At 40.6% G+C, this 27,555-nt stretch overlaps 1 protein-coding gene across 10 annotated transcripts in view; it reads left to right on the top strand.

The window, feature by feature from the left end:
• Positions 1–27,197, top strand: part of NCOA7 (nuclear receptor coactivator 7) — a 76,573-nt gene extending 49,376 nt beyond the window's left edge. For 7 of the 10 annotated variants that reach the window (XM_083857155.1, XM_083857153.1, XM_083857157.1 and 4 more), the window contains 13 exons: positions 5,303–5,382; positions 6,193–6,300; positions 7,061–7,159; positions 8,199–8,324; positions 10,522–10,706; positions 12,091–13,157; positions 14,570–14,738; positions 20,951–21,098; positions 24,328–24,456; positions 24,593–24,745; positions 25,265–25,360; positions 25,991–26,064; positions 26,933–27,197. In XM_083857155.1, the coding sequence (XP_083713281.1) occupies positions 5,303–5,382; positions 6,193–6,300; positions 7,061–7,159; positions 8,199–8,324; positions 10,522–10,706; positions 12,091–13,157; positions 14,570–14,738; positions 20,951–21,098; positions 24,328–24,456; positions 24,593–24,745; positions 25,265–25,360; positions 25,991–26,064; positions 26,933–27,068 (2,570 nt within the window). In that variant the 3' untranslated portion in view covers positions 27,069–27,197. Of the gene's footprint in view, positions 1–5,302; positions 5,383–6,192; positions 6,301–7,060; positions 7,160–8,198; positions 8,325–10,521; positions 10,707–12,090; positions 13,158–14,569; positions 14,739–20,950; positions 21,099–22,461; positions 22,610–24,327; positions 24,457–24,592; positions 24,746–25,264; positions 25,361–25,990; positions 26,065–26,932 lie in introns of those variants that run through there. The other 3 variants (XM_083857159.1, XM_083857152.1, XM_083857151.1) reach the window with 3 other exon arrangements.
• Positions 27,198–27,555: the final 358 nt, after the last annotated feature.

Here is a 27,555-nt window from a genome sequence, read left to right as displayed (position 1 = left end):
TGTTCAGTTCATCACTTCGAGAGTCATGAGAAAAGCCTTCTTTAAAGCATGAGAAATATGCTTTAAATCACAATTACATCATCCTGTGCACAACTTTGCACATAGCAGAATTGTTGGAAGTTATTAAAATGTCAGGGGAGAAAGTACAAATGGAAAAAATTGTTCAGATAAATTGATTTATCCTCCCCCTCTAACGTCCCAAGTAGGTCTTTCATATCCTTGAGATCTCTGTGTTTAAAACCACTTAAGTGATACTTACAGTAGTTCATCTCTGTCACTGTAGTTGGTATCAGGTCTCATTCACTGATAAGGAAACCACCCCAGGAAGTCTTGTTTGGTAATTTCTTATCCATACCCTGATTAGGTTACCCTGAGGGATAACTGTTCTCCCCTGAATTTATTGTGTTTCATATTCTTTTAAGCTACCTGTAGGTTTTCACTCCTTTGTCTTGGTGCTTGACTAGACTATAATTTTATTGCTTCTAACGTATCTATAATAGAGATATGGGACTGGAATGTCCTGAAGCAGCAGTGATGTACTGAGCAGCATGGAAAAATGGTCAGTGTGTGATGTGGAAAAATGACTAGTATCATACAGGTTTAAGAAAACTCTCTTTTCTGTCACCAGCACAGGTTATTGTTTTCTTCATAGTTTCAAATTCGTGTTTGGTTTTACTTACTGCATCTCAAAAAGGATGTAGTAGGAGAAGAAAAGCCAGCAAGAAGGCCAACCGGTGTGATCAGAGACATAGGAGAGTTCAAAATATCACAGTATTAGTCAGCTGGAAAAAGTGAAGTAACTAAGAAAAGATGCTTGAAACTTGTGGCTTCATGAATGGTATGCAGAAGGTGTAATGACTATTTATTTGTTCAGCCTTAAAATAGCATTAATTAGGATGTTCAGTGAAATTAATTACAAAGTACAAGAAGGGAAGAACTGCTTTATTAGCACATCATGTTAGTGTGGGGTTCATTGACATAGAACTGGTGTGGAGCTCTTGAAAGAACAGAGCAGTTCAGTGAATTCTGTTACTCTGGGAAATCTGTGATTTTTAGAAGCCAAGGAGCTAATCAGGGGAAAGATTTCCCTACTTATGTACAGCCTAAATCCTTGGTATGACAGAAATAGTTGAGTAAAATGGACTTTTGCACCAAGTATGCCATTGCCTCTATCCTCTCAGGCGACTGAGTTTGTTTGCCAGGTGTGGAAGGTGGTCAGTCCTTTGTCCCCTTATTTGCTTCAGCATTCCTGCTAGCACTAGCAGATATGAGGCTGACTGGTGGCTCAGGACCTGCATGGTGGGCTCAGCTGTCACTGCCAGTGCTGCCACACCTGGCACTGATTTGGGCTGGGCAGGCTGGGCTGTAGCATCGGGAGTGATGGTATCGTCCTGCAGTGGTGACACAGCCCGTCCTCTGTGTGGGCAGCCCAGGAGACTCCTGACGCTCCTTGACCTGTTCTATCTACTTACAGAGCTATTTACACAGTTGCAGAGGTGTAATTCTCCTGTCATGCGTCAAGGTCTTTTGGGTGATAAACTGATTGACCTCTTTATCATACTCCTTCAATAGTTGCTTTCCAAATTACTCTTAGGTAACTCTTTTTTTGTAAGATTTCCTGTAACACTGCTGAATGAACTGCGAAGAGTCTGCTAGGAAACTGAGATACAAATATATCATTAAGGGCAGAAAAATTCCCATTCTAGACCTGTCTGTTTTCAGTAAGCCTGTATTTTCTTTCCTGTTCTCACTTGGCATTCTTCTTCTCACTGCTTATTATTTTACTATTTTTACATAATTCTTATCTTACAAGTTTCTCAAAGCCACAGAGAGGTTCAGTCCACCCACTCTGCACTTTGCCTAAAAATGTGGTGTGATCAAATTTACATTAACATCTAGTCACTTCTCGTGGCTGTGCAATCCCATCTCCAGTGTACATGCAGTGCAGGAATATTTGGGAGGCAGAACCATGAGTCATTTCACCACTAAGCAAATGTTCACGTTCAAAAAGTAGCCAAAGGCAGTTGTTTAAAGCCTGTGGAGCTCTTCATCTAGTTCTGACTGAAAGAAATGTGGTTCCTGAGGCTTCCATCATGCCTGCATGTGCTCTGGGTGCCTTTGTGGCTATACTAGAGCTACCTGCCTTCAGATCAGGTCTGAAAATGTTTGGCTTCCTGGAGGAGAAAGGAGAGAAGATAAGGGGAACTGAGAGACAGTATATCATGATGTGTTGCTTTGCCAGGCTTTCCAGTCACTCTGCTGCAAACTGTTCATGTTACAGATTTGTAACCTCGGCCTCACCATGTGTGCAGTATGTGGACTTAACAGTACCTGTCAGGTTTAGTGGATTCATTGCAATTTTTTCTTCTCAAGGTTTGAAATTTTTAATTTACAATTTTAAATCTTTATATGCACAATTAAAAACATAGACTAGTTAAGAATTCACACCATTCAAATAATTAGGATGTGGTTTTGAATTGCCCAAACTTGTCTGGTAGTTAGGCATAATGTATGGACAGTGTTCTCAACCCTTTGCTGCTAGGATAGGAAAAAAAAAAAGGGGCACTAGGAGGTAGAAGAAAAAAGTATCCAAACACAAAATGACAGATTTTGTTTTCAGGAGACCAATAAATTCACAAACTATGACTGCTTCTTTTAGCCTGTAGCTAAACAGACCATACAACTCATATTCTTGCACATAGGTATGAAAGAAAAGTGTCTAATTGTTCAACTTATTTAGGATTTATTAACATTTATTGACAAAAAAGCATGGTATTTTGTTTAATCTAAACTCAGCTTGTCTTTTGAACTTCTCTTTTTCTTGTCTTGGGGTTTTCAACTATGTGTGCATATTTAGTTCACTTTTCTCTATTGTACCTTGTGTTCAGGACCCTACTAAACAAACAGGTTCACAGTCCTGACAACCAAGAACTAGAGCATATTATGTATCTCATGTGAATACAGTATTTCAGGTTATAACATTTTCCTGGGTAGTATTTTTCAATCTGCAAACTTAGCAGGCCATGCAATTAGGAGGACCTGGAAAATACTGATTCTCACAGGGGGAGAGGGAGGTGTCCTACCTCCCAGGTAGGAAGCTGCAGGGGAGAAAGTTGTCTGTATTGGTAATTTTCTCCCATTCAGCAAAATCTCTCTCTCTACATCTCTCTGACCTACTTTATTTTTATTCCCACCCCTCTGAGGTCTTACTGATGCCTGTCTAGTTAGTGTGAGATTGTTGCTCTTAACTGTTTCCTACCATGCGTACTGTTTCAGAGATGAGTAAGGGTAAAATATCTGAAAACTTGTCTACTTTTTCCAGCTAAACCAAATAATTCACACTTCTTGTCTTTCTCCAGGGAAGGGTCACAAAAAGTTCAGGTAGTTTGCCTATGTGGGTGTGATATGCAGTTATAATTATAGTTACCCTGGACTAATTGAAGTGGTATCTCCTGGTAGCAGAAAGCACTGAACTCAGTAGTTGGCAGGGTTTCTTCAGGCAGGATTGTGTCATACTGGCAGTTGCATGTAGGTAATAAATAAAGAAAATTTGTCAAGTTTTTTGTCTGTCATGTTGTCACTGTATTTCTGATGGTTTAATATTGTGTCCTGCTAACGCTGCCGTTATCTATTTGTCCACACACTGCTTTAACTTTGGTCAGCAGAAGGTGATGTGACAATGGGGAAAATACCATTGGTCAGAAAAAACAATGGTCATGGTCAGAAAAACACAGTAGGAAAGCTAATTTTAAAAGTTTCAATGTGAGTGTTCAGTCTCAGAGATTAAGTATCTGACATCAAGTGATGCTATGTTTCAAAATGCTATCAGGGAAAATCCAGCATCATCCTGATCTTCCCCTTTCTCCTGCAGTCCTTCATGCCATGTACATTATGTGCATGTACTTAGACTGTCTGTGTTTGGTTTCTACATGCTTTCTGCCTCTGTCTTATCTGTAGTGTCCCCAACCACTGCACTTCTCATGAATGCATCCTTGGCAGGTGGTAGGTAGGATATGCCGGGAGGAACACGTGGATGCATGTCCAGGCTTCCTGTGAGTCTCTTCTGGCTGAGAGAGCAGCACAGAGGGAGCCCCACAGCATTCATCTTGCTGTGGACATGGGCCAGCAGAAGGGTCAGGTGCAGCACACCGGGCCCCTCCTTGTTTCTTGTGTACATTACAGTGTGGCAGGCAAGTCCTCGCCCTTCCTTTTACTATCTGCCTTCTGTTCTCTGGAAATAGCAAAGATTGCAGCAAAGCCTGAATGCAAGTCAGAAGCCCTGTGCTGCCATTCCTCTCTGATCTTCCAGAGCTGCCGGCTTGGACTGCAGGAAGAATCCTCTCAGGAGGACAGCGTGTCCCTGCTCCCGGTTCTGGCTGCTGGTTTTGCTGGGCCCAGCCTTGCCTTGTCTTCTTGCCTTTCCCGAATTCATCCAGGCTGCAGCATCCTGCCAGAGGCAGCGGGACCTTTCTGAGAGCTTGGGGGCAGTCAGGCAGGGAGAGCCATGAATTGCCTCCTGGCACCCCATCCCCACTCCTGGAGCTGGGGCTGCATGCTGCCCTCGCCCCCCCCAGGTATGGGGGTCTGCGCTGGGTTTGGAGGGGAGCCCCGTGGGGCTGGGGCTGGCTGGGCAGCTCCATCCTCCCTGAGCCTTGGCTTTGCTCATCCACTGCTGTTGTAAGAATTGGAAATCTTCTACTCTGCTCTGGTAGAGAGCTCTGGTGCTGACAGCTCACCAGTGCCTTTTGGGTCTTGCCTGCAAGGGTGTCTGCAGCTGCAGTGAGTTCTGTGTGTTGCAGCTGATAGAAAAAGTCTTCTGCACAAAGTTTCTGCTTTCTCATGCTTGGCTGTATATGTGCATGCTTTGCAGGACTCTTGGCACACTTTTACCTTCAGATGTGTAGTGTTTAAATATAATGTACTTGTGAAGTGGTGATTAACCAATATTTGTTGTTGTTGTACCAGGGCAGTAGATGTGTGTATATTCACCTGACAGTACAAAGTACTTGTATCCAGCAGCTGAATTGTGTAGGAATCACAGAAGAAACCATGGCAGCAGTTGTGTATTGCCACGGTATCATATATACGCTACTCTTGCAGATTTCCTGAACAGTTACTAAACCTGCTGTATTTGATGAAGTTTTCTTGCCTTACAATTCAATCTTAAGGCCTAATAGGCATTTTAAGGTGTCCTCTTGTTCTTCTTCACAGCTGCAATTTGCATATACTGTGGATCTCTTTCAAAACATGCTGAAATGTAAACATCTTGACAGTGAATTACTTGATTTTTTTTTCTCTTTAGATGACAATCAAAACAAAACCAATGAAAAGAAAGAGAAGAAAATGGTTTCTCAGAAGCCCCATGGTACCATAGAATATACAGTAAGTACTGGTGTGTTCATGCCTGCTTTTTGAAAATGGAGTTGTTGAGGTTGAGAGGGAGGCAGTGGCGCAAAACTGTAAGCACTAATTCTTTCTCAGTTTGCCCCTATCTCAACAGGGATTGCCCCTATTGATACCACTCAAATATCACTGTATGGGGAAAGCTAGGGTCACATCCTGAATCTCTGTTCAACCCAGGATCTCTGCCTCTTGCAGCTGCCAGTTCTGTTTTTACTTTTGCATTATGGCTCTCTAGTAGAGCAGTGGTTTTGTTTTTCTGAAAAATACTCCCATTCTGCTTAAGTCATCAAGCAGTTGACCTGTGCTTGATGAGACCTGTTTCTCTAAGCTGGAGCAGGGCAGCAGTGTGCTAGCTCTGCCCAAAGCGTCTGTGTGAGCTCTCGGGCTAAGCGCATTCCACTCTGCCATACAGAGCCTCTCTGCAAGGTGGTGTCCCAGCTGGGAACTGCACAAATGCCTGACATGCTGTGGCTGCTGGAGGTGTAGTGAACTTTGCACTCAGTGTATGACCTTCTCCCCCTTGCCAGACCAGTTCTAAATACAGTTGTGCTGCCTTAAAGTTTTAAGAGAAAAGGAGAGGGACATCTATAACACCTCTACATTTTATCTACTGTATAGTGTGAAAGAATATTTCTGTCCTTTTTTTTTGATACTGGTTTATCACCTAAGCTATTAAATAGATGGGGTATTGTCATCAAGTCTATCCTTGCAAACAGTCTGTGAAATGGGTTTAGTTCATGTGTGGTGTTGTGTTCAGTATGGTATCTTAGTCATCAACTCTTTCTTCAGGCTGGAAATCAGGACACCATAAACAGCATAGCATTAAAGTTCAACGTCACCCCAAACAAGCTTGTGGAGCTCAATAAGCTTTTCACACAGACAATTGTGCCAGGCCAGGTAAATCTTTTATTTATTTGGGTTTTTTTCAATACCTGAAACATAATTATTTGCTATGTATTTAGAAGTTTTTAACTACTTACATGTATCTTTTAGGATAGAAGGATAGAAGGAAAACGGACAGTAATTTAAAGCCCTCCCTCAAAGTGAAACTCGGTAGATTATTATTTGGAATTGGTGTGAGGGGGAAGCTTTATAATTGCCATATCTAACTTGTTATTTATGTACTGTCACTAAAGCTTAAAGATGACTCTGAAGCTCAAGAAGATAATACAGCTGTTGCAAAGGAGCTGGATTACTGGGAAGTCTGGATAAATGCAATCTATAATGCATTAAAGAATTAAAGTTAGAGATAGAAATTGAAATGGCTTTGTGCCATTATGTTGGGTATGAGTCAGTCTCCCGTAACATGAGAAATAAATGGAGAGAGACATTTTAGGAGAGTCCAGGACTGGAAATGCATGTGTACACCTGGTTCACAAAGAGCAGATCTCTACTTTTCTTCACAGCCATGAGGAGGTTGAACTGTCTTGAACTGTCTTTGCAGATAGGGAAACTGAGGCACACAGAGATGTGACTTGCCTGAGAATACTCAGCAGACAAAAGCTGGAATAAGGAAATGAGTTTCATTTTTCTGAATATTTTAAGGTGTACATTGCAGATCTGAGTGATCAGTATTGTGTTGTCTCTCTAGCAGAACATAGTTAATAACCTTTTAAAGCTTTTGCCTCACTGTTTTGAAATACTTGTTTGTATTTAGATTCTCTTTGTGCCAGATACAAGTGCTGGGAGGCTGTCTTCTAGTCCTGGTGCTCCTGTTTCTCCTTCATCATCAGATGCTGAATATGATAAGCTCCCTGTAAGTCAAATATGGTTCACCGGTCTTCGACTCTCAAAATACTTTCTGAGTCTGAAGCTGAGAATCAAGGCTGTGTAAATAGCATTTCTTTGAGTTTGCAGTCTTTGTGTAGTGTCTTGTGTTAAATTAGTTTTCTGTACTACAAAATTTACCATTGTATTAAAAATGCTACAAATTAAGGGAAGAGTGTGGAAACCCATTACCAGTTCATTTGGGCCCTAAGTCTATTAAAACTGCTAAAAATAGTGTAGTGCATAGTCTTTAAAGAATAGAAGGCTAAATATGAAACATTGCTTAGTGTTTCCTAATGGAGATTTACTTCTATGCTACCCTACAATCCAGAGCCTTGATCCTGCACTGGTGTCCTTGAATGGGGAGGCTGTTAGTTTAGTCTGAGCAGTCAGTTTCTTTCTAGTTAAACAACTTGTGGTGGTACTCATATACAGATTTGTCTTTAGACAAGACCTATTTAGTCTTTGTGAAAGGCCCTAGCATAGTTTATTTTTCAAGGATGATTGGCCATGATGATTTTTAGATAATACCTTTAGGCAGTTTTGCTGCCTTTAATATCTTTAACATCTCTTCAGGTTAAAGTAATAAGTCACTAATCAAAAGTGGAGAGAAGCTTGGAGTGAATAATTGTGTTTAACCTTACCCTTATGCCATCTGCATGGAGAATCACACTAGTGCTCTGTGAGCAGAGGTCTTCAGTGTAGATGATGTGTCAGGCCAGGCTCTCTCCCTAATGAGAGTGTATAATTGAATTTTGGTGAGATGGCCTGCCTTGGTGGTTTTTAATTTCTTGTCTGTTATTTGTATGGAGTTTCTTGTAAGGTTTCAAGGGGTTTTGGTTTTTTTTTTTCCCAAGACATGATACTGTGGGAAGTGTACATATATACCTACATATATACATGACCATTGCTTTTCTTCCTTATGGAAATGGAAAATAATTGTTTGAACCTGGCTTTTTAGTTTTCAAAAATCAAGAAGTATATGATTCTGGTCCTGTTGCTCTACATTGAACTTTTTCTTTTCTAAGGATGCTGATTTGGCAAGAAAGGCTTTCAAACCAGTGGAGAGAGTCCTGTCTTCTACTTCAGAAGAGGATGAGCCTGTGGTTGTCAAATTTTTAAAAATGAATTGTCGTTACTTCACAGATGGTAAGGTAGGTGGAACCTGATTTTTGGGCATTGTTTGAGATTCTCTTTGAATAAGTGAGAGATGAATACTAGGGGAGTCAAATGTGCTTCATTTTTTTAAAGAATGTAAAATTTATGTTGGCTTTATCTATAACTGTTGTATTTGTTGGTACTGTGATAATATGCTATATAATTGTGTCCTTCTGCTTGTGTGTTGCTAGATAGACAGAGAGTACTACACTTCAGAGTTATGGCATGTCAGGATTAGTTGTCCAGTTCATCAGATTGAGCAACAACTTTATAAAATGAGTACATGTCAATCTATTTCATTTATGACTTGAAGATAAATTTTAACTGTTTCCAAAGCAGTGTTTCCAAATATGCTTATGTTGCTTCTGCACTTGCTAATGAATGTTGTGCAAGCCTAATAGAAGGATAAATTTTGCACTATACAATTTTTTCTTTCTGTTTCTTGTAACATATGCCAGGACTGCAATCCTTAGTTACAGCAAGTGTTTCAGAAGCAAAGCCACAAAGCTCGGGTAATATTTTAGCCCTTTTCTCAAGGTTGCAAGAAACTGTCTTCCTGAACTGCCTACTTTGATATATCTGTCCTTGTTGACTCTGGTTTCAGTTAGCTGTCTGCGTGTTTGGATTTTCAAGTTCTCTGGAATTTATAACACTGGTGATGCTAATCATTGTAGTTGCAACATTTTTTTTTCCTTTAGTCCTGACTTTTGTAAGATGGATGTGTTTACACCTACAGTTTCTAGCTGCTTTTTGCATTGAGTGGATGTAGACAGTGTTTAACCACTCTGCAATTTTACAGTCTGCTATTTTGTAGAATGTAATAGAGAACTACTTGATGTCTTGCATGTAAATTAGGGCAGTACTATCACTTGCTATGTGATGCTTGTTAGGTGCAGAGGATATAGATTGCCAATTTTATGGCTGCAGGATGGAAAAAGTAATTTTCAGTCTGAGCAATCAAATATGTCATGGGTTCTTTGCCAGTGTAGCTGAAATCCCTTGTTGTCTGGCTTCCTGCAGTGGCTGGGTGGGAAGTACAGCCTTCTGATATGTTATCTTCTGGCCTCTGGGAGAAGCCTCTGCACTTTGTTTTGATTCTGTCATCCAGACACAAACCAAGCTTGTCAACTGAGTCATACAGGAGAAGCAAATGGGAAATATTAACAGACTTTGCTTTATAAAGGGGCAGGCATTCATGTACTCATTTGCCTGTGCCAAGCCATCACCTTGATCTCTTACTGCATTAAAAAAAAGCCCCACAAACCAAGCTTGTGGTCTTTTACCTGCCTATTTATGAGCTTTCCTTGGCTTGCCTTGCAGATGACCTTGGATAATTAGTAGTATCTGCAGTGTGGGTCATTCCAGTTGATCTGTGTCTGCCATTTATCAGATGTCGTGATTTACACACAGCTTCTGAGTTAGTGTGGTGAATTTTGTAGTTCATCTGGAGGAGAGGGTACAGAAGCAAGACAGTGGAAATCTCCTTTTTAAACCTTGAAAAATGTTCAGTTGCCGTGGATTAATGGTGAATAATGGCTGATGCAGCAGCCTTTTATCAAATAGATTGCTAGAGCACATTTTGAAGAATTAAATGAGCCCTCTGCAGCTGCCCAAGCAGAATATGCTTGGACCAATTGTAGGAGCTGTTTCTAGGTTGGGAAGAAGCTGTCTCATATCAGATCCCTGTATGGAGAAAATACTTTACCTCTGGGAAAGTACATCAAGGGGACGTCTGATGTTAGCTTGGCACAGTAGCGTGGATGTCTCCATGAGTAAAAATGCATGCAGGTGTGTGTTGGTTGCATGTAAATTCATGGATCAAATGAAAGTAGCTGCACCCAGGATAAAATGCTATCTAGTTTTCTTAAAAAATAAATGCACTAATCTGTTTTGTCTGAGATTGATTAACAATCACATTTTTAGCTTGTAGCAGTCAGCACTGAAAGTTGAATAGTTCAGATGTTCTTCCTTATCAGCCAGGAACTTGGATGTTACTAAGAATTTTTTTTTCTCTCCTCGCAATGTCTGACTTGGTGCAATTGGAAAGCAAAGTATTTTGCTAGCAGACACTACATGACACAGTATAAAGAGGCAGAAAAGTGGTTTTGTTTTTTAGGATAGTAGCCTAAAATCCAGTACCCAATGCTACGTGCATTACATGTCATGTGCTGACTCTTTCTTCTCCTGTTTTAGGGCGTTGTTGGAGGAGTCATGATAGTAACTCCGAACAATATCATGTTTGACCCACATAAGTCTGATCCTCTGGTAATTGAGAATGGCTGTGAAGAATATGGGCTCATCTGCCCCATGGAGGAGGTTGTCTCAATAGCTCTCTACAATGACATCTCTCACATGAAGATTAAAGATGCATTGCCATCGTAAGGAGTGTTCTTCCCTGAACTTATATTTGCAGATTTTCAGTAAAGGTCATGGAAAAGGGGTGGGGGAAGAGGGAATGGAGGGGAAGAGTTTCAGTGCAGCAGAGTACAGTACCAGCGAAAGAATAATACACTTGTCTTGTTCTTTGGAACAACAGCTTTCTCTTTAGAGCAGTAAAGTGGCATTAAATACAAATGGGTCACAAATGTGAGAACCAAAGTGTAAAGGAGACCAGTACAAATCAGTAATTATTAAAGTATTTGTAATATGCCATGATTGGGCTCTTGCACTAACCTGTCTCTAGGGCTCTTCCAGTGAGTGTGAAGAGGTTTAGATTTTGACCATTATTGTGTTACCAGGACTGTTCTCAGATGAGTATTGGAAACTTTTGAAGATGACAGCACCTTAGCTGCCATCTTCAGGACTTACAGAAACACCAGACTCTAGAATATTTCTATCTCAGAACCCAAAATGCATTGATAGTTAAAATCTATAATACATAATAGACTTTCTGGGGTGAGGTACTTTCATTTATGCACAGACCAGGCACTGCTTATCTATTTGTTCTAAGCAGGGTTTTGTTCTCACATACAATACCTGTTCAAATAATGAAATTCATTGAATTTCCTCCCTTTTCTCATTTCAAGAAAAACTTTTCAGATACTTGCTACACTCATTTCTGGAGTGTTTAATAACTTCTTAGTAATTTTTAAGTGATGAGGATCTTGTATTCTCATTCCCTTCAGAGTTTTAGCAGTAACAAAGAGCTCAAGTTTTATGCTGATACGTTTATTCAGAATTTTTCAATTTGAAATGTTTTATGATTGTCCTGATTTAAAAAGAAATATTTGGGAAGCCTGCATTCAAGCAGTATGTTTGAATAATGGAGACAAATAAAAGAAGAATGTTATTAACTGTTGCCTGTTACTGTTCTGCAGTAAACATGTTCAACCAGGAGATCTCCAATTTGTTTTTTTCAAAAATACATTTGTACTGACTTGGGAAGCATGGATGGTTGTAGATGTTGACTCATTGTCAGGTGTGGGAAGTTACAGTATTAATATGATTTGAATAAATTCCAGCAGCGAAATACATGTCCTCTGATTTTTTGTTATGGAACTTCTGATGACTTGCACATTCTTATTATGTGTTACATTTCTTCACCCATATTCTGCCAAGTGGTTTATTCATTTTATTTGGTATTATACTTTCATTGTCTTTAAAGTCACTTATTTTCAGTACTGTATGTTTATTTTGGAGAAAATTATTTTTCATCAAGTTTCACGATTTAAGTTAAGTTGATGTTTAGTTTTTTCTTTTCATTTTTTTCTGTTTCCATTTTGCTTTTAACATCATATGTACATCCATCATTTCCCCTGACAGTGACATACCAAAGGATCTTTGTCCTCTGTACAGGCCAGGAGAATGGGAAGACCTGTCCTCTGAGAAAGATATCAATCCTTTCAGCAAATTCAAATCCCTTAGCAAGGAAAAGAGGCAGCAGAATGGAGATACATCTATTGCTCTGGGTGCCAAACAGATAAAGCCTTCAGATAAGGAAAAGTCTGCTGATTTTGAAGTTCTTCAGTCATCGGAGAGTACGGGCTCAATCAAATCAAAGTCTCTGGAGTTTCCCAACAACATCACTGCCGCTGAACATTTGGAAAAGTTTGATGCAGATGCATGTACCAAGGACCTTTCCAGGGAAAAAAATGCTTCAGATACCAAAACCAAAGAAAAATCCCTTCTAGGAGAAGAAGAGGGTGACTTCACTGAGCTGGAAAAGACATCATCTCGTATGGACAGAGGGTTGGACAGGAAAATCTCAGTAATGGAAGGCTTGCTGGCTGACCCCAGGGACTTGGGGAGAACTAAGCAGCAGGTAACCAAACCTACTACAGAAGTCCAGGAGCACTTGACAGTTGATTCCTTGGAAAAAAAGGACAGTGTTGAACCTAAAGCTGACTTAGACTTAGAGCTATGTGAAAAGCAAGATGTTATTCCAGAAGTAAACAAATGTGTCAGTACCCCGACAGGTAAGGTGGAGACTGAATTGGACACTAAGAAAGAGCTAGAGAAAGATAAACTTATTGAATTTTACCTCAATAAAGATGGAAATGGGTCTCAGTCATCTGAAGACTTACACAAGGCTGAAATCCAGAAAGGTGAAAACAATAAAGCAATTGGCATAGACCTTACACTTAGCTGTTCAAAATCCCAAGCTAATGAAGTCCATACAGTTAAAAGTATGGAGCTTGATTCCTGCTGTGTTGAAAGGAAGGCACCTTCATTAGAAATCAGCTCAGGAGCAGCAGAGGAAAAGGATCTGAAAGAGTCTGTGGACTCTTCATTAGTACCAGCTCTAGACAAGACCTGTCAAGAAACACAGTTAGACAATCAATCAGAAATCAGACTGTGGCTGCTGCAGAAAATTCAAGTGCCAATTGAAGGTAGGTCTCTGGTTATCCTTGTTTCCTCTGAGACTTGGACAGCATTATGACGGTAACCTTTGAATTGACAGCCTTCTCTAAATTTCTTTTCTGTAATACCTGGTCTCTTTTTTACTCTTTCTGTATTTCAATTTTATATTACCTGCTATCTTCAAATTCTGTAAGCTTGTAGTTTGATGGGTAGCTTGTGTACTCTTTCCACATTCAGTGATCACTGCTTATATAATTTTTACTTCTGTTTGCTGGCTTTAAGAAGGATAGTGGAATGTCATCCAGTTTCAGTACTAGCAGGGACACTTCATGGCCTAGGAATTGTCACTCTGTATTGGCGACCACTGCTGCCTCATTGAAGTCAGTCAGTTTTGTTTCTGATAGTATCCAAGGTAGTAGAACATTGCTGTGAAGGAGGACACCGAAGTATTTCTGACAATATTTGCATGTGTCTGGTGTCTCTCATGCTATGGAAACCCTTAAAGAAGTGATAAATAGGAATACATGCATAGTCCTACTAACTGATCACTTTTCTCCTGATTGGTCATTGCATTATCAGATATAATTCAGGCTGTTCCAGGAAAGCACATTCCGGAGTGCGATCTCTATTCATAGTGTGTGCATTATTACCACATATTACCATTTCTATGGCAGCTCAGTGCCTCTAAGCATTAGCCTGTCCTGCAGCACTGATGCTCCTCTCTGCGAAATTTAATGAACCAGTGGACATAGCCTTGATTCACATCAGGTGGTGGAGGATTGTTAAAGTAGAAGTCTTTATTTTAAATGTTCTTAAAATGATTTTTACTTTTTTTTCATAAGGGTTTATATCTCGCTGGTGGTATTTGGCTGAATGTGTACATGTAAAACAAGGCAACTTCAGTGTGATTGAGGATATAGTTTAATAAGCAGGGTTTTTTGTCACACTAGCAATTTAAGGAGCTTAAACTGCTTTTAGGCTTGGCCCTGTCTTGTGCAGATAAAAGGTGCTTGTATGGCCGTGTGACCGACAGAGTTGAGGAACTGGTTGGGCTTTTTGTGTGTGTGCATGCATCAGGATTACCCTTCAGCTTGGATGGGTTTTCTGGAGCCTAACATCTCCCCTTTATTTGCCTGCTTCATGTTGCAGGCAGCACCGAGCCTGCTCATCTTGCCTGTTTCTTTACAGGGCTGCTCTGTACGTGCACATAGCTGTATAGCTGAGGGGGATACAGGCTGTGATAAAATGGGAATAAATGGCCTCAGTTTCGGATGAAGGTGGTTTTACTAAACGAGTTGTGCTGTTGAAGTCAGGTGTAATTCTGTGTATGGTGCCTCTGAGTACTCCTTTGCACAAAATTATTAATCTTTGTCACAGCGTTTTATCAGCTGCAGTATTTTACTTTCCTGTAAGCAGACTGTTTCTCTTGTGTGTTGTTCAGATATGCTTCCTTCAAAAGAGGAGAAGAGCAAGACTCCTCCAATGTTTCTGTGCATTAAAGTAGGCAAGCCCATGAGAAAGTCCTTTGTGTCTCAGAGCACGACCATGTCTCAACAGTACAGTAAAAAGAAAAAGCAACCAGAGTATTGGTTTGCTGTACCTCGGGAAAGGTAAGCTGCACTCCTGTTAGCACCAAAATGTTTGTCTTTTAACTTTTAAAATGTGTAGTGCTTTCTAGAGCTGAATCTTACATTACCTAAATGGTCCAAGGTGTGAAGTGCAGCAGGGATGCTGAGGGGTGCCCTCATTTCATTGCATGCCAGCAGCATAAAGCAGTGTTTGTTGCTGGTCTAGTATGGCTCTCAGTGGGAAGGAAAAAGGGCTCAGGTGCCACTTGAAGATGGAAGGAGGATAAATGTGCAGCTAACATATGATAAAAGAGCTGCAAGATGATAGGGGCTTCAGCTGTAATCTAGGAAGTGAGAGAAAGAAGAGCAGTGGCTGGAGGGGCATGGAATCCACTAAGGTGTCAGTGCTAAAAAAAGTAGGTATTTCACATGAGCAAAAGGCATCATGTAGGAAAAGGGAGACACTCCTAACTAAACAGGTGTGAATATTTCTGTATTTTGTCCCATTAAAAATAGTCCCATTGCAGTAAAATTGAGGAACATAAATGTTTTCCTCTAGGTAAATATTAACGCATAAATAGTGTTCTAGAAAAAAGCAAACCAACAAACTAGAGACATGGAGGTCTGTGATTTTCCACATAAATCACCCAAGAATTTTCACTGGCTATGAAGAATCAAATATGTGATCCTTTTCTTGACAGATGGCGACTAGAGCAATTCTCTGGTCTGTTGATGAGCCCAAATCAGTGATTCTGGTAAATTACATGCCAGGAAGGAGGAATCTGAACTTGTGGTCCATCTCAGAGGTGTCTTGTTCAGATGCAGTCAACTTTTTAAAAATAATTTTTATTTAATAATATGTAGCATGTGTGTTGATTTAAGTGTTTATGTTTTTTGTGGTTTAAAAAGGAGTGTTTTGATTGTCTGTAGTAGTGTGGAAGTTGCTATCCTGGAACCCTTCCTAGCGGAGAGGGAGTGGTTTAATCCAGCTGGAATGAGGTCATTGGGAGAGTAGCTGGATAGCTTTTGGTTTGCTTGCTATCTGTGGATCCCTGTCCTTGGCTCCTCAGGGATTGCAAAAGGGTGGGTTCATAAAATTCTAGGCTGAAGTTTGAGTAAATACTTCAAGGAGTTGGAGTGATGCTGTAATACAACACAAGGTCAGTCAGTGCTTTGGGGATAGTGCAGCTAACAGTGAATAAAGCTGCTGAGCTGACTGAGGTCATCTCTAACCTCTGCTCTGCGCAACAGGTAAATCTGTCAAGCTTCTAACCTCAGACTTGGAAAACAGCTTTTCTTTCATGAGCAGAAACTTTCTGAATGGTGAAAGACCTAATCCATATATAAACTGAAGTTTTGACAACTGTTTTGTACTTCAGTTTTCATAATGAGAAAAAAGTAACTTCTGCAGTGAGCTGCTGCAGCAGCACCTGGCCATGCTGGCTGACAGACCAGATCTTTGATGTCAGGACTGCTCTTGGATGGATGATTGGTTGTATGTTTGGGTCTTCTTGGTGCTATTCATGCCTGTTTTAAGACCTCACAATTACATGACAAATCAAGTAGAACTTGGAGCAGAAATTAAATGTGAGACCCACTCCTTTGTATTAATGCAAGGCTTGTCTTTGCCTCTTGAACAAGATGGTGTTTTCTCCAAGCTCTTGGATGTTTTCCCAAAGCAAAACACAACACTTCCTGCCTTCTGGGGATATTCTTGGATCAGTATTGTGCGTATAAGTGTTGCATCTTAAGAGTGTCATGAACAGTAGGTTGTTTGGGATAGCTTTGCCATGTATTTTAGACAAAATATGAGATCATTTACTAAGTTTAAAACTACTTGGAATGCAATTTATATTCATGTGTGAAAATATCAAGAGTACCACTCTTATCTTGTCGGCCACAAAGCAGCATAGATAAAACACTTTCTCTAGTCCAGTCACAGTAGCTTATGCAGCATCTTAATGCTTTCTAGTAATGAAAAAAAAAATCCAAAAAGCTGTCCAAACTTTGAGTGAGATTGTAAAAAAAAAATAAAATTGGTCTGCATGTCTGTATTTAGTGTAAGTTAAATCTTCCTCTGATTTGCTTTTAGTTGCATTTTTTTCCATGGTTATAGTGTTTGCTGTTAAAACAGCTTCTGTCATCAGTTATGAAAATAGCTCCAAGTTCAGCCTGGTTCCATAGCCCACAGCTCCCACAGCAGAGCTGCTCTTCCATGGGCAGGCTGCTGCTGCTTTCTGGGCCCAGTGTTTTTACATATATTTTTTTGTTGGAAGTCTCTGTAAACTTTATTAATACAGAAAGAAGAGTTTAAGGCTGATATTTTTTATAAAGGCACTAAGTCTTCTGTCTGGTTTGCCTTTTGTGGTTACTGTAGGTGTTCTCTCTCCATGCCTGGCTTCCCAGGCACCACACGTGTCCCAGCACACATCGCCCTGAGACCAGCACGGCGTGGCTGAGTTAATCAGCGACTGCAGCACTGCTTTGTGCTGCCTCCTTGGTCACAGCAGCGCTCACCTCAGCACACAGAGGGGGTGCTGGGCACCTTGAGTTGCCTTATATGCACATTGCTCAGTCTAGGGCAGCTTCTTGGCAGGTTCAGCTGTGCAGAGGGGTACCGATGCTTTTGGACACAAATAGAGATTGACTGTTTTGCTGGGAAGTTTTACAATGGGTGTAGCTTACAGTATTAGAGGGTAAGTCTGTGTGCGCTCTTCTATGTCAATTTATGTTTAAATGGTATGTAGGTTTCCCACCCTAGGGGATTTTGAGTAGTAGTAGCTCAGTAATTAGGTCACACGTTTCCTCAAGACCTTTTACAGGAAAATGCCTTGCACTGAGACAGAGACAGTAATGCAGAATTTGTTTCTAAATAATAGCATTGATCGGTTCCTCAGTCAAGAAGTAAATCTCTTTAATTCCAAGTGTAAATTCTGCAAACAGGTTTGGTTTATGAATGTATCATTTGCACTGAAGTTGGTGTAAAAGACACTGCATTGAGATTGTGCTGCTGAGAGGCCATCCACTTTTTTGCAAGATTTAGAATCCTTTTGAATTAACCTTTTTTTTTTTAATAAGGAGAATACTCCTAGACGCCTGATAATAAGATATCAAACTGTACAGAGGAAATTTATGAAAACCTGTTTTTATCTATAGCTTAATGTCTTATAATGAGGACTCATAGAAGTCTCTATAAGCTCATAAAAGCATATGAGGGCTTACCCCAGCCCTCAAGATTTGTGAAGAACCATCATTTAGTCAAGCACATTTATAACAAAGTCATAGGATCCCTCTGGATTAATGTCTTTCTCTGGACCAGGAGCAGTGGTTGGACTTAGAGCCTTTTGAATATTTTCTTTCTGAAGTTACTAACTTCAGGTTTCTATACTTGTCTCTTTTCAAGTACTTTGGTTTATTGATGTCTCTTTTTTAGTGCATGATACACTCATAAGCATGTGATCACCACAACAGCTATTGAGTTCTAGGATAAATTTTCTTGCTGTCAAGTTGGCTGTAAGAAAGTTCCTCAAGAAGTGGTTTTTCAGTTTAAAAATTGGCTCAAATATTTTCAATTTGGTAGCTTGGAAATACTGCTGTAGCATAATGTTGGAATTTAATTAACAGATCATCCCTTTTCAGAATGACATCACCTCTGTAATCACCTATTTCTATTTTATGCTGCTGCTTCTTAAATCTGGACTGTCTGGATTTATTTTTCAACTGTCCATGGCAGAGGAAAACTTAGTTATGTACTAAAGTAAACTGAACATATACAAGTCCATGGGGCCTGACAGGAAACATTCTGAGTATATTGAGGAAGTTTGTTGATGTTATTACAAAACTGCTTTCTATCATCTTTTGAAAGGTTGTGTTCACTAAGAGTGTTCCTTAATAATTGGAAAGACAAATACTGTAACCATTGTTAGAAAAATTGAGAAGTGTCTGTGGGAGCACAGTGCAGTCAGCTTCACCTCAGTCCCTGGGAAGCAAGTCCTTACAGACACCATTTCCAAGCACACAGAGAGAAAGAAGTCATCAGGATGAGCTGTCACATATTTACCAAGGGCAAATAGCTTTTCTAATGACCAAATAACTTTTCTTTTTGAGATTGCTAGCTTCTTGAGCAAGGAGAACACAAGGGATTGTTGTTTTACCATCACATTATTAAGGTTTTCAACACAATCTTCCATAGTATCCTTGTAGCCCAATTGGAAAGATATGACCTGGACGGGTGGTTGTAAAATTGACTGGACCATTGGGCTCAAAGGGTTGGTAGTTGGTCTGAGTGGCAGTGAGGTACAAGTCTTATTCTTGGGGACTGATACTGCTTAATGCCTTCACTGGTGACATGGACACAGACACAGAGCACACCTTTGTCATTTTGAGGAATGACACAAAATTTGAAGAGTGCTTATAATTGGAGGCCAAGGCTACTGTTCAGAGGGGCCTTTCTGAGAGAAATGTCAGTAAATTCAGAAAAGGTAAATGCAAAAGTTGTGCATGTGGGATGGAGCAGTTCCTGCAGCAGTAGATGGGGACAGGCAGCCTGGGGAGTAGCTCTGCTGAAAAGGAGTTAGAGAAGTTGAGAGCAAACTCAGCATGTCAGTGGTGTGTCCTTGCAGTAACAAGGGCTTCGGTTCTTGCTGACTCAAGAAAGGAAGTGTAGCCAAACAACTTGGGTGGTCATTATTCTCCTCTTCCTTTTAGACACCTGGCCAAAAAATGGAGTGGAGGGGACAAGAAACAGAAAATGTAGGATGGCACCAGACCCTTGTAGAATGGCACAGAGAGCTTGTAGAATAACTGTTGGAGATTTTCCAACTCAAATGCACAAGGATGTGCAACCTCCTCCAACTTTGAAGTTAGCTCTGCTATAAGCAGGAGATGGCCTAGGTGATTTCCAGAGGTGGCTGGAAACATAAATACCTTCTGTGATTCTAAGATACGAGTGTGCTGCTCTCCTTCATCCATCCACCTGCATAAATGTGCTTTCAAACTGATCTTAGCCAGACAGCAGAAACCACTATTATTGCCCTTTCTTAGGCATTTGTAGGAATTAAGTAGTTAGCTTTCCAGAGTGGGACTACTGTACGTACACAGTGCTTAAATCAGTTTTCTCTTTCAGTTAAAGCTCAAATTAATTAGCAAAGAGCTAATCAAGACTGCTTTTTCTGAAACCTCTGTAAGCAATGATTATTTATTCCTTTCTCATTATTTCCATGATGAAGCAAAGAAAATCCTTTATTCTTTTTGTAGACTCATTTGAAAAAATCCTGGAATTATGCTAGTTACCCTAACAAATGGCAACAGTGATGAAAGGGTATTTTAAGATTATTTGTGCATACATATAAACCCAAGTAACTTAAAATATGTGGGGGAAATGTCTAAATTTCTGAAAGTTTTTTTCTGTTTTCTATAGACCTAGGAGTTGCTGGACGTAACTTTCTGGTGAAAAACTAGAAAAAGATCAGAGTAATAAGCACTTACTATCTTTCTATCTGCACTCTTTACAGTGGATCTGATTTTTTGTTGGCAGTTCAGCTTTTTGTATAGTGGATCCACTGCTGTATTCCTGTTTGAAATTGCATGTGTTTAAATTAATACATAAATTCATTCTTCAGAAATTGTTTTGTGATTTGTTATGGAAGGAATTGTCAAGGAATATCTTTTTAAAGACAGTGGCTGAGAGCTGACTACATTTATGGAAGAGCTTGTGCTGCTGGTGCTATATCATTAGCAAAGCTGTCAGTAACAGCTTATTTTCATAATGCTAAGAGAACGAAGATTATTTTGTGGTTAGCCTCTATAACTTTTAAAGGGCAGCAAAACTGTTGTGTGGACTTCACTGGTGATCTCATTGCTTGTTTCATGCTGGGGGTCAAACTAAATGAGTAAAGTGAATGTTGTACAGAGTTAACTTTTGTGACTATGACCTAATATCAGTTTGACTTCTTAATATGAACTGTGTGGGACTGGACAAGCCACATTGTTTTACCATGATGCTTTGGCTTTGCATATAGCAAATGGAGGAGAAAAATACATTGTGGAGAGTGAAAGCAGAGAAACTTGGAAGTGGTTCAGGCTGCCAGGTGGAGGATCTGTTGCCTTGTGTGGTCTGGGAGGGTGGAGGTACACGGGTATCCTGTTTGTGTAGTTGTCCCTGCTTTGGCATTGGGCAAAAATTCTGTGCTACATGACAGTGTTGGGTTCATGGACCACTGAACAATGATTGTCTCCTCATCTTCTCTTCACAGGGTGGACCACTTGTACACATTTTTTGTTCAGTGGTCACCAGAAATATATGGGAAAGATGCCAAAGAACAAGGTTTTGTTGTGGTAGAAAAGGAGGAGCTTGACATGATTGACAACTTCTTTAGTGAGCCCACTACTAAAAGCTGGGAGGTGAGTGCTTTCTGCCTTTACACGAAGCATGTGCGTACCAAGTGTGCATCCTCTGCTAAGAATCTCAGCAGTTGTTCTTTTGAGGATTTTTATGGTGTTTCTTTATAACAGTTGCTGCTTTATATAAAGGACAACTTAAGGCTTGTATCTGTCTCACAAATGTATTCATATTCCTTCAGTCTTCATTTCTTCTCTCCCTAGAAAGAGCAGGTAAACAACTGGCAGCTCTCTGGTGTGCAACCAGCAGAAGTTGTGTAAATATTTTGACCATGTGATATAAGTCTTTTGCAAAGCTATACAGGTGTATGTGGTCAGCATAACTAAATTCCTAATGTATTTATATACTACAGATAAAATCTTCAAAATGTATCTATGCATGTAAACATCAACCCAGACTCCTGTGTGCTGGTTGAAATGGATTGGTATGTGGTGATATGCCAGACCCTTGCTTCTCTGGTGCATACAGCAGTTCTGTTTGAATATTGGGTGTCAGTGGGATAAGTTTATCATTGGACTTTGGCTTTTTCATGTGTGGTCTTCTGCAGTCTGTTTTAACCACTTGGCAAGCCTGTGCTTGTTATCTCTTTCTTCTGCGTACAAAGCCCAGTTTCTAAGGGAAATAAGCTTGAACACATTTTTAAAAATCATGTTCAAACACTTTCTGTGCTAAGGATATGGAATAATGAAACAGACACATAAATTCTAAAGTGGGAAATAGCTTGATAGTGATTTAAAAAGTTACCTGATTATTCATCTTAAAGTTGTTTTCTTTAAATTCTACTACCTCTTTTTTTTTTTTTTTTAAGCATTTTTATCTTCACAGTATGGTCTGTTGAAAAATAGAACTTGGAAGTGGGACTTATCATTTGAAATGTAGCAACCTCTATTCCTGAGGAGCTAATTTTTTTACAGTTTTGTAGCTTCTCAATGTTGGTGCTTTGTGAGCTTCCTTGCTTTGCTTAGAGCTGAGTGTAGTCATACATTGATCTAGATTTCAGTGTTCAGTTATTTGCATGCCATTTTCATAAAACCTCAATGAAGGAGAGTCAGTGATCTGAAGACAGATGTAGGAGAGATCTGGCCACACTAGGAGCTTGTCTCTCATTGTTTTATTTAGATATTTATTGAAAGGAAGAAAAGCTGGAAACTGCTTTTTAAGGTGTGTCTCTTTTATTTGTAATATATTCCAGCTTCACAAATTTCAAGTAGGTCTGCCAGGAAACTCTATTGAATAAAGTCCAAATTTGGGCATGATGACTGTGAAAGTTTCACTTTCCCTTGCGGGGAAACAGAAACTCTAATTGTAGAGAAACTTATAAGCAATTTTATCACAGCATGCCATGGCCAGTAGCTGTCTGTCAGTCTTGCGGCTGAGAGCTCTTGCCACTAGAGCAGGGGTAGAGTAGTGGCTACTGAAAATAAACTGCTAGATGATGAAACAGAGACAAATGCCTTTGAATATTCGAATTATTTACTGTGCCAGACCGGACCAGGAGGAACCTTTTGTGGAGGTATGTTGAATTCTTTCTCCATTTGAACAGCGTTGACCTGATGACAGATGAACTTCTGTCCTAGAAACAAACATGCTCTGTACTCAGGTGGGGCGTATTTCCACCTCAGGTAGCTTCCTTTCTCAGCCCTATAAAATCTTTGAAAAACTTTGTAGATCTGGTTTCGGTAGTAGTCAGTTCTTTTCATCCATTTCTGCTTTTGTGTGGTCTGTAAATACCTGATCTTGCAGATGCCTCTTTCTGCAGTTGTTGACTGAACTTCAGTGACATGTGCAGTTCAGAGACTGAATAAATGTGTATGCAGAGAAGAGGGGGAGCTTGTCCATCTCTGGAGCCAATTTGCGTTTTACAGCGTGTTAATAGGTTTTCTCTGGTTGCTAAGTGAGTTTGGTTGTATTTTGCTACAGATACCTCTTGGTTGATTTGCTGTTGGCTGATACTTTCCCCCCACTCCTGGAGGGTAGACTATTCCTGAAAGAAAGTCCTCAAAAGGGGAGGTGTGTACTTTTGATTTAAGGTCTAAAAGGTGTTAATTAAAACAAATATATATACAGTAATGGTCTGGAAGATGAAGAGGGAAGGCAAACCACTCAGAAGGTGCAAAAGGAACAATGATACAAGTAGAAAGATTGTTTTCTCTGAACAGTTTGTTGTGGGCGGTTTTTTGATTTTTAATTACCGTAATTTTGCAGTGCAAACCTTTCCTAAAACTGACCATATGAAAAGCTTTCCAGCACAGGATTATCTGCAGTCTCAGAAGGAGATGCTGGAGGGACAGGATGAAGCTGTAGAGCTCTTGCAGTATCATGGGCAGGAATACCTGTAACTGCTCAGGTGTGCAGAGACACATAGCAGTGTTTGTACTGCAGACTGGATTTTGCCTTGTGATCCTGCCTTCCTCTCTCTTCCTGACCTTGTACTGGAGTGCCAGTGCCCAGGTGCCCTGCTCAGTTCCAACCATCTGCAGGAGAGCGTGGGCTGGATGAGAGTGCATGCAACAGATGTGTAGCTCTTATCCCACTGGGGATGCCTGGTGTGACTGAGGGTATTAGGCCTGTGTGAGCTTCCCACCAGCCCTGGCTGTCATGCGAAACTTCTGTGCTTTGTTGTGTGGTTAAATCCACACCTGGAGTCAGTCTAGTGCATTTGTTTTCTCGCCTGAGGGGCAGGTGTGTGTAGGACCTCCAGGCATCTCTTCCCAATTGTCTTGACTGTCGACAGCTTCTGCAAGTTCCAGCAGTGATCGTGAAGGTGTGGAGGAATTATGCAAAACTTGATCCCTGTGTAACATGAAAGCCATTTAGAAGCGTTATTGGCAGCGAGGTGCATAGCAGAGCACAGTGGGCTCTGCAGCTGCATCCTGGGATTCCTGCTCCAAGATAAGGCTGCTGTGGTGATACACTCATGGAAGGAAAAGACGGTTTAAGGTTTCCTGTTTGTTTTGTCGCTAGGCCTGGTTGCTTCCCCTTTTCTTTCTCATCAGTTCCATTTCAGAGTTTTGCCTGTTGCTTCCTATGTGCCATGGTGGCACTGAGCCCCAGCTAAAGATTTTCTCCATTTGCTTAAGAGTACCTGTGCTTGATAAAATTATCCCATATGGTGTTTTTTCTCCAAACAGTGCGACAGCTGAGGAGTAAGTTTTAAATGAATTGGTTTCAACAGAGGATTGATGGTGTAAGAGCTGTGCTTTAGGTTGGACATTTGTTCTCTTGCCACAGATCATTACTGTAGAAGAAGCTAAACGACGAAAGAGCATTTGCAGTTTCTATGAAGAAGAAGAAGATGATGATACTTTGCCTATCCTAAAGCATCACAGCGCTCTCCTGGAGAACATGCACATAGAGCAGGTATGGCTGGAAAACCCTCAGGTTTCCTTCTTTAGATGTGTTTGCTGTCCCTGCCTAGTGTGGGGAAGAGAATAGGCCGGGGCACTGCCTGTGTTGCTGGTGTAACCATTTCCCTCATTCCCTGCTCCCTGGCCAGCTCGCCCGGCGCTTGCCCGCGCGAGTGCAGGGCTACCCGTGGCGCCTGGCGTACAGCACGCTGGAGCACGGCACCAGCCTGAAGACGCTGTACCGCAAATCGGCCTCTCTCGACAGCCCCGTGCTCCTCGTCATCAAGGACATGGACAACCAGGTAAGGAGCGCTTCTTCGGACGGGGGCTCAGCAGAAACAGCAGCTTTTGGGAAAGTGATCTCTGTGAAATGCCAGTCATACTGTGAAGTGATGTCATATCAAAATGAGACATGGGTGTATTCTTTTATATTTTCTACTGCCTAAACTAGAGTTACCACAGGAAAGCACTTCAGCACTAATAAAAGCTTCAGAATTGCAGTGAGTGCAGTAGTGCCTTTGGAAATACCTTTCTTAGGTAACTCAGTTAAGGAGCTGTCACAAGCAATGCCTCTGGAGGTCTCATTCTTCAATAGCTGCTAGAGTCAGCAATGCTGCTGCCATTGTTGTCATCTGGGTTTTAACTTGCAGGGTACAGAAGATGTGGAGGAATACTTGCCTATCTGATACACTTCGCTAGTTGGTTCTTGTAACTTGAAAATCAGCTCAGTTGTTCTTAGAAAGTGTTTTCAAATATTTGGGGATTTTTCTCTTGAATTCTGCACTTTCCACAAAAGTAGTGTAATCATTTTATTCTGACAGATATTTGGAGCATATGCTACACATCCCTTCAGGTTTAGTGACCATTATTATGGCACTGGTGAAACATTCCTCTACACATTCAGTCCACATTTCAAGGTAAGTTGGTGTCCACCTGAAATAAGATTTTTGGGTTCCACTTCTGAAACATTCATGAGAGTTTTACGATGATAGCATGTTTGAGTGTAAAAGATGTGCCCCATGTTGATGAATGCAGTTAGTCATTCATTGCTTCAATGCAGTACTTTAGGCAAAAGTGTCTAATCTGAAGAGAGGACAGTCTGTAAGGGTGAAGGGAGGGTTTTAAATGCATTGAAGGGGGAAGGAGTTAAGGAGTGGACTGTCAAAGACTCACCTTGGAAGGCAATGACATCAAGAATAGGATATAATTTCATTCATTATTAGGATCACAGTGACAACAAAACAGAGATAAGAGTGCTACTGAAATACCCCTCGATGCTCATGGCTTATGCACCTTTTCCATATTGAACACATTGTTCCATTTTAAGAGGGTACCACTTGATTTAGAGAAGGAAGCAGAATTTGGAGTAAAGATTAGGCTTTTGTTCACAGTTTTTAATATGTATTGATCCTTTGCTTTCTACCTTTTCCCCTTTGATGAAAAAATAAAAATGACCAACCTCTTAGCTGCTAAGAGTAGGTACCCGGTAGTTTGAGATTACAAGAATCCTCACAGTCCAAGTATGTTAATGTTTTTTCCCCCCTCAGGTATTTAAATGGAGTGGAGAAAACACCTACTTCATCAATGGAGACACTACCTCTCTGGAGCTTGGAGGTGGAGGGTGAGTGAGTGTTTGGTTTTAAAATCATATAGCCATTTTTAAAAAAAAAAATTTAAATGGAAATAGGGACAATGGTAGGTGCAAGAAAAACTTACCATTAAAGTGGCTGAACTTACTTTTAGTAAGCTGTTTAGTGGAGATACCTCAGCAATCTGATTTCTGTTACACACTGAGAGCTGTTTTGTTGTTTCGAGTGACTGATGTTAGGCAAGTAGATGCAGAGTTTGGGTTGTTTTTAGCCAGGAAAAAAACGCAGATGTTTTGGGTAGATACATCACTCATTGCTGAAATGGTTTGTCACTGGAAGATAATCCCTAATGGCAATTCTGCTATCTAGGGTTTATCACGTGGTCCTCAAGTTGTTGTTTTTTCTGTTGATGCACAGAGCAGGGATACAGACAGGGCATAATCAGGTTATGAGTTTCAACAGTCAGTGGGTACAAAAGCAAGGGCTAAGGCTGTACAACCAACTAAAGCTTACGTGGAGGTTGCACCTCCAAGTGGGACAGCTGAGCATGGTTTGCATTGGGAGTGGATAACCAGAAGGTGCTCTGTCTACATCCAGCCAGCCAGGGAAGGGACCCCAAGGTCTGTGCCCTGGTGTAGCCACAGCTGGCATTGTGAGCAGCCAGGTGGCCCAGGGCTGCACTTGCAGGGTCCTGAGCACTATCCTGCTCACTGGTGTAAACAAAAGCAAGGGGACTGCTCCACGAGCTTCTTGGTGAGTGCTTTGCAGGACTGAGCTCTTCACATGTGGCCTCAGAGTCGCCTAGATTCCTCTGTATCTCTTCTTTGATTGTTTATACAGCTTTCAGTGCTTTTACTGCTCCATGTAACACCAAATGTGTTGTGTATTTCCTTTCTCTAGTGGCCGGTTTGGTTTATGGTTAGATGCAGATTTGTATCATGGGCGAAGCAACTCCTGCAGCACCTTCAATAATGACATCTTAACTAAGAAAGAAGATTTCATAGTACAAGATGTAGAAGTATGGACATTTGAGTGAAACACTGACTGCCTTAAGGACTGGATCCATTAGGCACTTAAAAGCTATCCAGAAGGTGCAGGCTGCCTCACAATGTTACACGCTTTTTCCTCAAGTTTGTACCAGAGCATGACTACGCAAAAAAAACAACCAAACAACCCAAGAATAAAAGAATTGGTTTTGAGAGGCAGTAAGAGACAGAACAGTAAGAGAACACTCTGAAGTGTTTTTTACTTCCTCTTCAGCACTCTTCCATTGAAGATAAAATGCTTATGAAAACATTCATGGTGTATAAGTTGAAAACTTTTTATGTAACTGTGAAAAAGATCCTGTGGAAGAACTATAACTGTCTAGTACATTCCATGTGTATTTATGTTCAACATGCAAATGCTGACCAAAAATAAAAGGTTACTTTACCAAAATTTACAGCATACTGTTTGCTATGGAAAAGAATCAGAAATAGGTGTACACAGCACTTAAGGGAACATGTTTTTAAAATAATTTTATT

This window comes from Zosterops lateralis (assembly GCF_965231275.1).
Source record: "Zosterops lateralis genome assembly, chromosome: 3".
Lineage (NCBI taxonomy): Eukaryota > Metazoa > Chordata > Aves > Passeriformes > Zosteropidae > Zosterops > Zosterops lateralis.
This window is presented reverse-complemented; position numbering and strand designations above follow the sequence as displayed.